The sequence below is a fragment of the Pleuronectes platessa genome, chromosome 3 (genome assembly GCF_947347685.1).
Source record: "Pleuronectes platessa chromosome 3, fPlePla1.1, whole genome shotgun sequence".
NCBI lineage: Eukaryota > Metazoa > Chordata > Actinopteri > Pleuronectiformes > Pleuronectidae > Pleuronectes > Pleuronectes platessa.
The window spans coordinates 9,300,806-9,314,653 of NC_070628.1; the positions used below are offsets into that span (position 1 = coordinate 9,300,806).

Here is a 13,848-nt window from a genome sequence, read left to right on the forward strand (position 1 = left end):
CAGCAAAGGAGGCAGCTTGGCGTTTAAAAAAACACCATAAGCCAAAGAATATAGAGGTTTAGGGAAAGGTATGGTGTGTTGTGTTTATGTTAGTAATGTTAGTAATGTTATCTTGTATGTTGGAAGCTTTGTAGTTAGCTGCATGCTGGTTCTGGAAGCATTGAAATATGAATATGTTGGTTGTTAACTTTCTATTCATGTGGTGACAGAGGTGTATTGTTTAGTCTATGAGTTGTAATTGACTGTATGTTATTTTATATATTGTATTGTTTTTTTTATGGAAAAGCAAACTGACTGACAAGTGGAGTGTGAACTGCTAATCGCTGCACATGAAAGTGTGAAAAATAGTGAGTTTCTTTTAAAGTTTTGCTAAAATATTCACATTATCCTTGTAAAAAGGTTTGTATTGGGTGTAAATGTGTGTAACATACAAATATTGGTTATTCAATCTTGACAACAAGATAATGACATAGATAGTATGTGTATGAACTGTGACTGTGTGCGTGTGTGGTGGTGGTGGTGTGGTGGGGACTGGAATAAAGAGATTGAATTTCAGGAGAACACCCACAGCGCAGCTTGGAGCCCACAACACCGCAGCGCGGCATTGTTTCTGTGCAGTTCAGCTTAATTGGCACCGGGGGAATCCGTGGAATGGGGGGACAGAAGAGCAGGAGGAAACACAGAACATTTCAATCAAAGCATGTGCAGGGGGCCGATGATAGACCTGCTATCTGCCCTGTCTCCTGGGTGCCTGGGTTCCTCTCTCTGTATAAAGGCAGCTCCATCCTGTTGATGCTGCCAGTAAACACCTCAGCCCTCCCCTGGTTCCGTCTACCCCGTGTGGCTGGGAGCCCGTTCTGGCAGCCAACATCTCAGAATGGGACCCCTGGGGCCTGCGGGGGATTGAGCCACGTCTAATTGTCATGATGACTTTATCCAAAACCCTGTTGGATTGAATGATGATAAGAAAGCTGAGCTGAGTAGGGAGAGCAGCATCCTGCGAGGAGCAGCTGCATACTCAAATGTAAGCAACGGGTCTTGTCATTGGAGGAGCAGGAGGCATGCGTGATAGATAAACTTCCTGTCTGGAAGTGTGCCTCCTAAACGTCCCAGCTTCCCCATCTTCTGTTGCGATCGAAAACAATTAGTGAACAATTTTCAAAATTCTTAATCTGAGATTTAGTGATGATTATGGCTACAAAAATAAATATCAACTTCAAATTACAGCCGAGGTATCTTTGCAAGGGAGATGTTCAGATTTCTTTCCAGCAAAAGAGGGCAAAAATATATCCCAAAAATCTTACAAAACTTGAAATGAAGTCAAACCCTTCAAATAATGTTCAACGGCCATTCAGGGGATTGAGTTAGGCAGAACTAATTAAAGTATTAAGTAAGTCACCATGGATATTAGAACCCTTAAAGGAACAATATGGGAGAGATTAAGAAAGCCGTTAACCCATCTTGTGATAATTAGCAGAAAATTAGCAGTGAGCTCAATGTGTGCTGTACATAGTTAAATAGCAGATAATAGCATAATGATTAGGTGCGATCCGATTTGATGAATGGCTGCTTGTTTGGTGCAATTACATAATTGAATGCTAATAGTGAGCAGGCACCGCTTTCAAGGGATTTGTCTTGGCCGGAGATGTTCCTCACACGTTTACATAGGTGCAAACAGTTGCGCTGTAAAGACGAGGTTTCAGGCTCTACAAAATTACTTCCATACTTTAGAAATATTTCGCAAAAATATTTCATACTTCCATCAGCCAGATTCCTTCCATTTTCTCTTTTTCTCGTTTTACATCTGGGCTCAAATCAAATCCATATTATCAGACTCCAACTGTATTTCCTTCAGGTAGCGTCAGTCCTACCTTCAGTCCGTTCTGCACCAGCTTGTGGATGTCCAGGAAGGGCTCTTTGATTAGGTCAAGGTCATGGTTGAGTATCCTGACAGTTCCCTCCCTCTCCAGGACAAAGAGCCGCTGAGATCCGTCCCCACAGTGCACCACGGACACCGGCTGCCGCAGACCGCTCAACACCTCCTGGGCACAGTAGCAGTTGTGTTTGTGTTTCCTGGGTAACAAGGAAGATACAGAAGATCAGAGGCTGATCGGCGAGGGAGACAAGGGTGAAGTTGGAGTATTTGTAGGGAAGCTTAAAAAAGAACCAGCAATATGTTTACATTTGTAATCCTTTTCTATTGACAGGGATCTAATTAAACTTTGGAATTAAACATCTATCAATCTGCTGTTTCTTAACCAGCAAACACCTTAAAAGCTCAGCAAAACTTCAATTTTTCATCCTAATTCCGACCAGTGTCCCTCAAGTGTAAAAACCAAAGTGCTGTGTGAATATATGATAATAACAATTATGATGATAATACCAAAAGGTGTATTAACACTCCCTCTTCGTGCCGCATAAAGAGCACATGAACCGTTGAGCTCTGCGCCCAAATAAAAAGGGCATGTTTGTGCCTGTGTAAAGGGGAAGCAGATTATTTATTCTGCAGGTGGTTGCCAGTTACAGAATATACCATAGACGAGAACAACACTATTAAAAGAAAAAAGAGCAGGGATTTCTCATTTTGGACTAACGGCGAGGTGGAACTATAGTATCAACACAGGAATGTGAATATGGGGGACAGCATCATTGTTTCCAAACAACTTTATCTCCATCTTTCTGCCTGACCATATTACAATGCATTTCCAAACATCTCCATTTTAGATGCTCAAAAAATCGAGAATATTGTGTAAGACAGGGATATACATACAACCAGTGATGCATTTTTTAATTAAGTTAGTTGTGTCGATGTAGCCTCTGAGTTTAAAGCGCAAAAGCATAAAATGAACCCACAACTATTAGAAGTCATTTGACTGAATGTTGGTTGATGCTATTCGGGGGCAAATGCTGCAGTTTGGTCTTCTTGCCTTAGGGAAAACAGAGATGAAAGACAGCCCTATCCCCACACCCACCCTACCCCCCATGGACAAAAGGGCAAAGCCGCCCTGTGATGTACAGACCTTTGCAGTGAGGAAGGCAAACAAAATGATGCAGGATAAGCATTTTCATTATGTGACCAAAGCTGAACAAAGGCAGTCAAGACAAACTTTAGGATTAGACGAGTAATTCTGACGCAAAGTATGTACCCACGTCAAAATCGACCACTGAACCCAAAACATGTGACAGAGGCTGCGCCTGTTACTACAAAAACATAAAAACCAGGGCTGAACGTCATGAATTTGAACTTTCCTCTCATCCTCAAAAAAATGAAACCACAAACCTGCTGATATCTTCTAGTTTCTCATCTCCCAAGTAGTTGGAATCTTGCCCTTGTGGTTGCTTTCGTTGAAAATCTGGAAAGCATAGGCTGGCATCTCTCCTCCCATAGTATTGGCAGAACTCATCCACATCGGCTTGAAACAGTTCTAGCAAACAGAAACAGACAAAGGCTTACTGTACATTCTGCATTGTTGCATGACTTCCCAATCTAGGCCATCAGAGCCACAGAAAATCGAATGAATACTCTCACAACGTTGTTTTTAATGGTATGAGAGAGAACGAAAGAGTAAACGCGAGACAGAGGAAGAGAGAAAGGATGTGATGTGTTTGTGTGTTGGGGAAGGCTGAAGTTGTGCTTGACGAGCCAAACCAAATTCTGACTAGACTGGGCTGAAATGAACAAGTGAAGAGAAAGTGGGCCAAACCAAATGCATCACACATTTTAGACGGTGAACTACGCATCCACCAGAGAGCGAAAATGGAAAAGCATTCTCAATTCTAGTTGAATTTCTCTGAGGAAAAAAACACTTTCATTAAATCTGTTCTGCAACCGAGTAGGAAGAGATGAGGCTCCTGGAGGATCACTTCATTTATCAATAGGAACTTAAAATGGTTCGGAGTGATAGTTAACACTGTGTGCCAGTGTTTGATGAATTTTAATAGCAAATGGAAAGTAAAGACACACCTTGGCGGTGGCTTTACAACACATCAGGTTTAGTCTGAAGGTGGAAATCTAGGCTGCATTACATGATAAAGAATTTGAAACGAACCCAGTATGATATCAGGCTCATTGATCTTTTAAGAGAGTTGACTTGGTATCTTGTTGGTTACTGATGCTTTATCCAGAAAAAACTATATATTGTAGACCTTTACCATAGTATTAGCTCCACGTGGAGTAGAACAGGATTCTGACAGATATGAGATACAAACGAGAGCATTCTAATAAATTGCTTTCAGACGTGCACTGAACTCTCGACATTTTCCTGGTTTGGCTGTTCGTGAGAATACTACTGAGTCAGTTGCTCTGGACATTTTCGAGACCTTTCACAGCATGAAAGGATCACAATGAAGGCCAACCTGGAAGAATACAAATATCTCAGGTTGGAAAAGAGGGTCCATACAGGTAGATGACCCTGACAGATATGTCAACTTGGAAAGAATGAGATTCCGGAACTCCGGAAATGTCCAGACCAAATTTTCTGGACTTTTCTAGAGTTCATGTCATAAACGGCTTAAGATTACTATTGGATGTCCCACTCAAAATCTCGACAATAGAATTCCACTTTTTATTCGAACCACTATGTCTCCTTCCACATTTTCATTATGAGGAAATGGGGCAAACCACTAAAAAGACTTTCCTGTATTTTCTGCAACTAATTACAGTATAAACAGAAAAACCAAACCCAGGCGTTGATGCCAAGACATGCCAACACAAATCAACAAAGTCCTGACCTTTCAGCTAGTAAAGTCACATTCTCAAATCCAGCTGGTTTCGAAGGTTCTGCTCACACAGTCTGAACACACCCTGAACACAAGTATCAATCAAATTATCAACAAGAAACTAAACTACATTCAGAATGAAGAAAGGAGGTAAATGAAAAACACTGACACTAAGACTGAGATATATTTCTAATAATGTAAAAGTATGGTATTAATAACGTTAAGACTACATTTAAAACAGTACAATTTGTGGTATACACTTTGTCACATGTCAAAGGTTCACTCCACATTAGTTATTGATGGTTTCCTTTATAATCCCGAGTTTATTAAACTAACTGGAGCTAAAACCCTTTTCCTTATTTCCTCAATTCTTCGACATCCAAACCTGTTCCTGTTATACGACCATTGCAGACAACTCTGACTGTTTTGCATTACTGAGCAACACATGGGCACAGCATGGGAAATGAAGTAATCAACCTGCTAAATATGGCATGTAATTCTGAATAAACAAAAGTGTTTTCAGGGTGAAAGATATTCTTTGTTTCCGCTGCCAAACAAAGGCACGATGTCTCCAAATAGTGACTGGTTGTATTTTACTAATTCAGCATGTGAAGTCAAGGTAAAAGTGCCATCACATCATTCCTCATTTCCCGTTGGCCTGTTAGTTTATTCAAAATGTTTCATTGCCAAGGCAAAAAGTAATCTGCATAAACATGAGAGTCGTACACGGCTACGCCTCCAGCCAGTGCAGTCACAACATTATTCCCGGCAGAAAGCAAAGTGTGCAGAGGTTCTCAGAGGCCCTCTGTGACCTAAAAACAATCCTGACAATATTGTTTCCTTTAGTCGGTCCCTCGGAGGACAGAGGAGAGCAAATACACCAGTGATAAAAACACAAACAGGGCTCTCCCTGTGCCTACTTTCATCTCCCTCTCCTGCCACACACCGACCGCAAGGGCTGACCGCACCAAATACTGGAGGTGATAGGATATCCCCTCAAACATCTAAACACAACATGGAGATCAAACACACAGAGAAACACACACGTCCCTGGCTTTACCACCCACCCTCTTGTGTCTGCAGTTATCTTAACCATGCTGGTTGGGGACCTCGGGTGCAGGGTGGTGGGCCGGGGGTGAGAGAAGAGGGGAGGAGGATATAAGAAAAAAGGAGTCCAGGGAAGGTGGGGGGCCTCATGGAGAGAAGTGAGAGTCAAGGCAGTAAATGCCTTTATGGAGAAATAGGGGCTAAGCACATGGCCTAATCAAGGGCCCGGAGGAAGTTTCATGGGAGCGGGATGACAGTTATGGATGCTGTAAAGGCTACTGTTTCATTTTAAAACCTGTGGCCTGCGGCTTTGAATTCACAAAGGTTAAGGACATGTCATAACGTCTCATGTCTGTGGTCCCATTCAATGTTACTGCTCCGCATGATAAGATCCAGATCCACAATTTCCAAAATGTTTTCATTAAATGTTGAAAAAAATGTCTGTTTATGCAAATGTACAAATGGAAAAGAAAAATAAGAAAGGAATGGAAGTGCATGGAGAAGAAAAGATATGCAAAAAAGAAAGGGAGAGTAGAAGAGGATAGAAAGGGCGGTGTAGAGAGAGAGAGAGAGAGAGAGAGAGAGAGAGAGAGAGAGAGAGAGAGAGAGAGAAACAGAACTGTGTCCATATTCCTGGCTCCCCAGTGTTGAAGTTATACTTCCATCTGGTTATCTTCCAAGGCAACCTGGGTGGCCCACCCTAAGTACTTGACATCTTGATGCACTTCAGCAGTTTTACATACACACAACCTTTGTAGAAAAATAAATGTGTCATTCGTCACCACATATGCTGATCTGTGGAGGGCTGAGGGGGGGTGTGTGTGTGCGGGGAGGAGTACGACAGCAAACAGGGAGGGGGATCCTTCTCATGGATTCCTCTCTTGAGCTTTTTTGGTTTGACTCTCAGAGCCCATATGTCTGTCAGCTTATGAGACAGTAATGTCATCCCAGACACGTTTTCTTCTTCCCTCCTTTCTGTGCTCTGCGGGACACCGTCACCCTTAGTGTAGAGCAAGTGTACGCGATATGCCGGCAGGCCATTAGACCGAGACTTGGATGGACTCGGATTGGAATGTGTGTGTTTGATATTTGACTTGAGCTCCAGCGCACCATGTGGGTGGGTTGCAGACAAGTGTGTTTGAAACTGTTCTCTGTTTGCAGATCTCGGCAGATCTAATCAGCTTGTGGCGACAGAGATTGGAGGAAGACTTGGCTGAAGGAGAAGAGACACTCAAAAAGTGTTTGATCATGTTTGGTATGCACTCTGAAGGCACAGGTACCAGTGATCTTGCATCCCTTCAAAGGGAATTCTTCAGAAGACCAGATGCTTTCAGGAGGCAGAAGGGCTCCTATCATTTAACAGAAACATATCCACGAGGAAAACGGTTACATCAATGATTTTTTTTTCTTCCCTGTTCTTTGGATCTGTCATGTCTTATTAGAGCTCTTAGTCAGAGACAGCAGGGCCCCAGAGAAGCCAAATTTCCACCAATATTTAAATTAATGTGATTTTAATACCTCAATGAAAACACAGCGGTGGCCTTAGATCACGAGACACATGTTTTTAAGTGACGGTTTATGTCTGAGGCAGGTGAATGTTAGGTAGTCATGTCTGGACCGCAGCTAGGGTGAGTATGAATCCCAAATACAGAATCAAGTCCAGGAGTTGAGTCTGCAGAGAAACAGGTCATAAATAGTCCAGTCAAATTGTCTGGTACACCGGTCATACTGGACTTGTGCATAGGGGGAGTTTATTCCCATGTCTACCTTTGATACTTTAATATTTTCTTTTCAATTCTAGAGAAATGCCTAAAATTTGCAGAAGTTCTTTAAAAAATATAATCTCGGTAAGTTTATGCAGCAAAAAATGTATTTCCCTAATCTAAACAAGAACAAATGTTCCTGCACATAATGCCAAAAACAGAATACTTCATAATAAGAAAATCACAAATCTCGCTCTGCTATTTGTTGAATCAAACAATGCTGGATCAGCATACAGTTATTTGTGTCTGTATAGGCAGAGAGTGGTAATTTCACTGATGCATTAGAGTGCAAAAGTAAAGCAAAGAGAAGGCAGCGAGCAAGCAAACGGGTGAGACAAGCTCAGCAACAAATGGAGGTGAGGTCAGATGAGGTAAGATTTGGATAAATAAATATTCACCGACCAGACTACTGACGCACCGTTTCTTGCATATGTCCAAAAATCTGCCACTTCTACATGTGCAGGCTGAGTCTCAATGAGTAATGAGCTTGATATGAATTTTAATTTATCCCAATCAGAAGTGTCCGTTTCGTTTCAAAATGTAGGAGGAACTGAAGAGAGCATGTATAACGTATGCCTGCTTTCACAACCTGTATTCATGTGTATATATTTGCTTGTGTATCACCAGGTAACCGCACAGGAGCTGTAATTAAAGTCACATTCACAATCATTATTATCTGCGTAATTACCTGGTATGTGCCCCCTGCAGGTGTAGTAGAACTCGCGGCAGAAGTCCTGGCAGAGCCGCGGCAGGTCTGGCTCCCTGTGTGGCATCTTATCCATGTCCGAGGAGTGGAACAACACCTGGGCATTGGGGGAGCAGCGAGCGCACTTGATCTCCTCCAGGAGACGTCCACATTCTGTGTTGTTGGTCGAGAAAATCTGGAGACCACACGTAAACAAGGGCCAATGCATGATTAAAATGGTTGGCTGTAAACTTTTACCTCTGAATACACATTAGCCAGTCAAGCCAACATTTGGAAAATATTGACATCATTTACATTACACCATGTGGCAAGGAAGGTTCAGATCGCAGAGTGCATTTTCAAATGTTCATCATCAGAAAATCCAGATGACTTGAGATGCTTTTTAAGATTTTCAAGAACTTTAACCACTGATCCTAGTGAGCCTAAATGAACTGTTATGGGCAAGTAAAAGTTTGTAATTGACTTTGTCAATGTGTATGTATACAAGCCCCATGCAATGTGTAACATTAATGCTTTTAATTAAATGTTTAGATTCTAGTCACAATAAAAAACAGATGCCTGAGCAGTTTCCACCCCTCGCCACATTTTTCCATTTAACAAATTAGTCAAACCTGCCCCCAGGTACCACACAGACAGGGATCAGGGATTTCTAACCAACATAATTACTCTTGAGATACAACAGCACATTCAGATAGAAACTGTATGTTTACAACACCCTGCTCCCATATGTCACATGCAGAGGGAGACAGTCTCTGGCTGGCAACAAGGTGTGAAGCAACCAGTTGTTACTGCTTCCTGCTGCCTGAACCATTACTTCACACATTACGTTGTATGTTATCATGGAGTTTGTTTATAATCTTCTCTATCTTAGCAAGCAGTTAAGTTTGGACAGTGACTGTACAGTCTGGTGTTGTACTGAACAGTTTGTTCAGACAGCAACTTTATTTTTCATTGCATCATCAGTAGAATGAAGAAATAAGAGGGAGATGGTCTGAATGAAAGTCTGCAGCATCTCTTCATTACCAGTATCAACACACCACAATTCACACTGCAGAGGAACTCCAAATGCACACAAACTGAATTATATCAAAACCCTGAAACTGGAGAATTTAAAGTTAACCGACACTAATATTTTCACTTTTACTATAAGATTCTAACAGCATAATATCACACTATAATATCAGATCTGCAACATCCACTGCTATATCATCTGATATCAATTTATAAACACTGAGGTTGGAACACCCTGTGTGTTTGGAGAAACAGACGGGGAAATCACACTCGCTCGTTTAGCTGCCTACTCACCAAAGTTCACAAACAGTAAAAGTCAAATTGTCGACTCCCATGTCTGACAGATCTCAGGGCATGAAATGAATGAAGGCAAATAAGAGCCTCAAAGGCTGAGTTGGGGTCATTACGCAAAGGTACACAAAGAGTTAATCCAAAAGAAATTAGCAGAATTATTTACATAACAAATTAGCTGTAATATAACACAATGTAATCTGTTTTAGGTCAAGAGCCGTGCTGCTTGGGCAGTCAGGCAGGGAGGCAGGCAGGCAGGCAGGCTGGTAGTGCTTTGGCTCTGTGTGAGGTCCATGTGTAAACACCAATTTAGAGATAGACAGACACATCATTCCCACTCTGGTATCAACAAATTAGCAGTCTGTCGAAGTCAATTACACCAGCGGACCCAAGGCCAACATATGGACGCCTTACACTTCACTCTGATTGCAGAACAAACTGCAACTGGGGAAAGAGTTTCTGGTTAAGTTGCACAGAGCTGTGTTTACCAAACAGGTGGCAGAAACCTCTGGCTAAAAACCCTGAGGGTCAACCTGAAAATGTCCTGACATGCCAGTGTAAATCAAATCCCTCATCACTAAAGGCAGAGTAGAGAACCAACTGAAGAGAGACAAATAAGTGTATCATAGTTTTCAAAATAAACTCCAAATTGAATCATAAAATTGCTCTACATTTCATCAATCTGTTGACAAAAAAGGGGGGCTCCCAGCTCTGGCGTTGACCCTGTGTGTGTGTGTGCTGTGATTCTCGGTCTCACTGCCCTCGACACTCATGCCATGTAGTGTTGTGGGCATGCCTGCCCTCCTGCTCTAAATTGCCCATTGATTCTGTGTGCCATGGGCTGGCACAGGGTCTGCGGAGAGTAGCATTTGTGTTCTCTCAGCCATGCCCTGTGTCCATATGTTGCTGGGACGGGCTCCAATGTTGCCATCATCCAAACCAGGAACAAGTAGACCTTTGTTTGTTGTCTTTTGCTGAATCTCGGCGAGCGTGTTCCTCAAAAGCCGGGAGGAAAATGGCAATGAGGCTCAGCTGTCGCACTTTTGCTGAGGACACGCTAAAGCGCGTCAAGAACGGAAACGTGGAGCCTAAATGGCGTAAGATACATTTAAATGTCAGTACCTTACATTTCGTTAAAGTTGTCTTCAAGCTAAGCAGCAATGGCTTCATATGGAAGAATGCAGGGATTGTGTTTTTTCTTAGATAAGCATCTGCATAATGGATTTTGCCAAATTACCGGAACATATTAATAGAGAATGCCACACTTGGTAAAAATCACTTGTCTTTCATTTGCGAGAAATCTGTGATGCTCTGCAGGCCTCATATGGTCAGAGAGACTTGGGGAAAGAGAGAGGGGGGGGGGGAGGAGGGAGAGAGGGGGGGACACTAAGCTTTAACAAAGCACTCCTCCTCAGGGGAATAGGTGTAAGTTAGTTGGCAGGAGGATATAGTGAGGGACACACACACACACACACACACACCCTCTCAAAGGCATTAACACTTGGACAGGGCCGCTGACTGGGGGGAGAGTGATGTTCTCCAGCTTCTCCCATTAGCGAAACCAACTAACACAATGGTGTTGTTGTTATTCTTTTGCCATAATCAGAAAGGGCTCCGTGTGTGGGCAGTGTAGTGGGGAGGAGGAGAAGTCGAGTTCGTCCTATTCACTCCTCTCTCTCTCTCTCTCCTTCTCCCTCCTCTCCCTCTCCCTCCCCTTCGGTTTTTTTATTTGCATGACTTGAGCAAATTAAATGATGCAATATGGCTTTTTGTCGCAAACACAAAGTGAGATACCACCCAGCCACTGAATGATTCGAGGGGCTGGTTTACATGAGAATGGCCCCGGTGAGGATCCAACGGAATCCGCGACAAAAGTTAGCGACTGCAGCTTTTTTCCTCCCACGGAAACCAAAGCAGGAGGTTGTGTTGTTTGTGGGGTTTTTTTTTAAACACGACATTTGTAACTCACTTGTGCAGACGCCACCCCCCCCCCCCCCCCCCCCCCCCCCCCCCCCCACCCCCGGTGAAGAGGGTCAGGTGAATAATAATAAAAAAACACAGACGCGAGGCTAGCTAACAAGCCGCTAGCTGACGTTTGGTCGAGCTTTTTTTTCACGCTTTAACGCGACAAACAAAACAAAACTTAACTTGCACCGTAAACCACCGACACAACCACCGACAACGTGGACGCTGTCAGCTCCCGGCTCCGGAGCAACAGACGGGGAGAGAGGGAGGGAGGGGAGGGGGGGGGTGGTAAAAACAAGAAGCACAGACGGGGATTCCTACCTTTGAAACGGGCCAACACTTTAGCTAGCGGCCGTTTCTCCTGTCAGTCGTAGCGTAGTGGAGCTACGTGAATCGGTGAGTGATTACCATGGTAACGCCGTAGCGCATTGGACACGCTGGATTAGAGTTGCACCAAGATGTATTTAAAGACACCGGAAAAAACTGAATATACATAAATATTAATATAAATAATGATGATTCAATTATTTTAAAGCGGTTTCAGCAAATCAAAAAAATAAAATAGTCAAGCTCTATAGATACAATCCACTGGGGAACATGTATAAGACACTAGAAACAGCAGCGTGTATGTCACAGGCTACCCATTTATCCCAGATGTGTGATGGCCCTTAAAGTCCCTGTGGAAACTTTAAAACGAGACTTTTCACCGGGACAATCAAAAGGCAACACGGCCCAGGGCAATCCCCCCCACCCCACAACCCCACACCCCACATGACCATCCCCGAATTCAGCCTCACCAAGAGGCAGCGTGACAATACACGAGGGGCTGTAAACGCACCACATGAGGCGTTTGGGGGGGCAGTAAAAGTAAAAAGCCCCCCCAGCCAGCTTCCACTCTGGAGGAATAATGCACCGCGGCGGACGTGGACCTACCCGGGCATCCCTGCGGTGCAGGATCTGGTACGCGGCTCTCCTGGTGGGACAGCAGGACACTCGTGGGTACAACCTGTGGCAGACTTCTCCGCTGCCGCCGCCGCCGCCGCCGCCGCTGCCGTCGAGCAACACCTTCCTCTCCCTCTTCTTCAGCCGCTTGGGCGAGCTTCCGTCGTAGCAGCGTCTCCTCCTCGGGCTGATCTCGCCCCTCTCGCCGAATTTGGCGTCCCCACATTCCCACACGTTGACCGCGATGGCCAGGACGAGCACGAATTGCAAATGCTTCATAGTTTTTTTTTATATAAAAGGAGAAATCATAAAATCAACCCCAAAAAAATGTTTAAAAAAATCCACACCTCTCTCCAAAAGAGTGACTTTAACCTGCAATGTAATGTATATATATATTTATATATATATAGTTTAAATCTGGGTTCTAGTTCTGCGAGCTGCACGAGCCAATTACTAAGGAAATAACAAAATGAGCAGGTGTCCGAGTTTGGATTCACTGCGGTGGACAAATCATCAGGAAAAAAATAAGTGTTGCTTCTGCTTCTGAAGCACAACTCGAGCAATTAAAAGCACAAAATAAAAGCAAAACAATGACACAATTTATCCTGATGGACGCAGAAAAAAAAGAAGAAGAAGAAGAAGTCAAACCCCCCCCAAGAAAAACAGCGTGTTCTGCAAAGAGAAGCCGTGTGGTTCCTGTCAGATGTAATTCCTCACGAGCGCAGCGCGGCGGTTTGGTGCAAAACGAAAAAAAAACACACGCACGTAAGAAAAATAAAAGTTGTGTGTCACTAAAGTCCTCGGAGCGCTCACATGTTTCCCCGTGCTCGTGCCTCCTTCTTTTTAACCAGCGCGCGAGAAGAGGAGCGAGCGCGGTGACGTAGGGCCCCGCGGGTGCGCGCATGCGGCGGTCGCGGCCCCGCGTCCACGCCGAGGTGAAGCGGTTACCTGGCAGAGCGAAGGAGAGAGAGAGAGCGAGAGCGACTGCGAGAAAGAGAGAGAGCGAGAGAGAGAAAGAAAGAAAGAAAGAAAGAAAGAAAGAAAGAAAGAAAGAAAGAAAGAGAGAATTGGATTCAAAATAAATGATCGTCCATTATTTATTCTTAAGATTATATAATGAAAATATAATGACTCATTTTAATTAGCAAATGAAAACACCAGCCCTGAAACTAACATTTATTATCTGATGATGCTATTGTTCTGTTGTTAGAATATGTGTTAGGTGAATAAGGCTATAATGATTTATAAATATAAAATGCTTTTTCATAAATACTTTAATCACTGACACACTTCTCCATTATGTTACAAACTGCTTCTTCTTCGCAATGTTGTAAATACTGTTATTTGTGTTGATGCCTTCAGTTACACACAGCATCACTTGCACTCCTGTCCGTCCTAGGAGAG

At 43.4% G+C, this 13,848-nt stretch overlaps 1 protein-coding gene across 1 annotated transcript in view; it reads right to left on the reverse strand.

Moving 5' to 3' along the window:
• The window catches only part of hhip (hedgehog interacting protein), a 31,445-nt gene extending 18,161 nt beyond the window's left edge, over positions 1-13,284 (reverse strand). Inside the window, exons 1-4 of the mRNA XM_053419224.1 lie at positions 12,436-13,284; positions 8,218-8,410; positions 3,281-3,425; positions 1,872-2,073 (exon numbers count right to left, since the gene is read on the reverse strand). Of these exons, the coding sequence (XP_053275199.1) occupies positions 1,872-2,073; positions 3,281-3,425; positions 8,218-8,410; positions 12,436-12,723 (828 nt within the window). The 5' untranslated portion in view covers positions 12,724-13,284. The remainder of the gene's footprint in view (positions 1-1,871; positions 2,074-3,280; positions 3,426-8,217; positions 8,411-12,435) is intronic.
• Between the last annotated feature and the right edge of the window lie 564 nt (positions 13,285-13,848).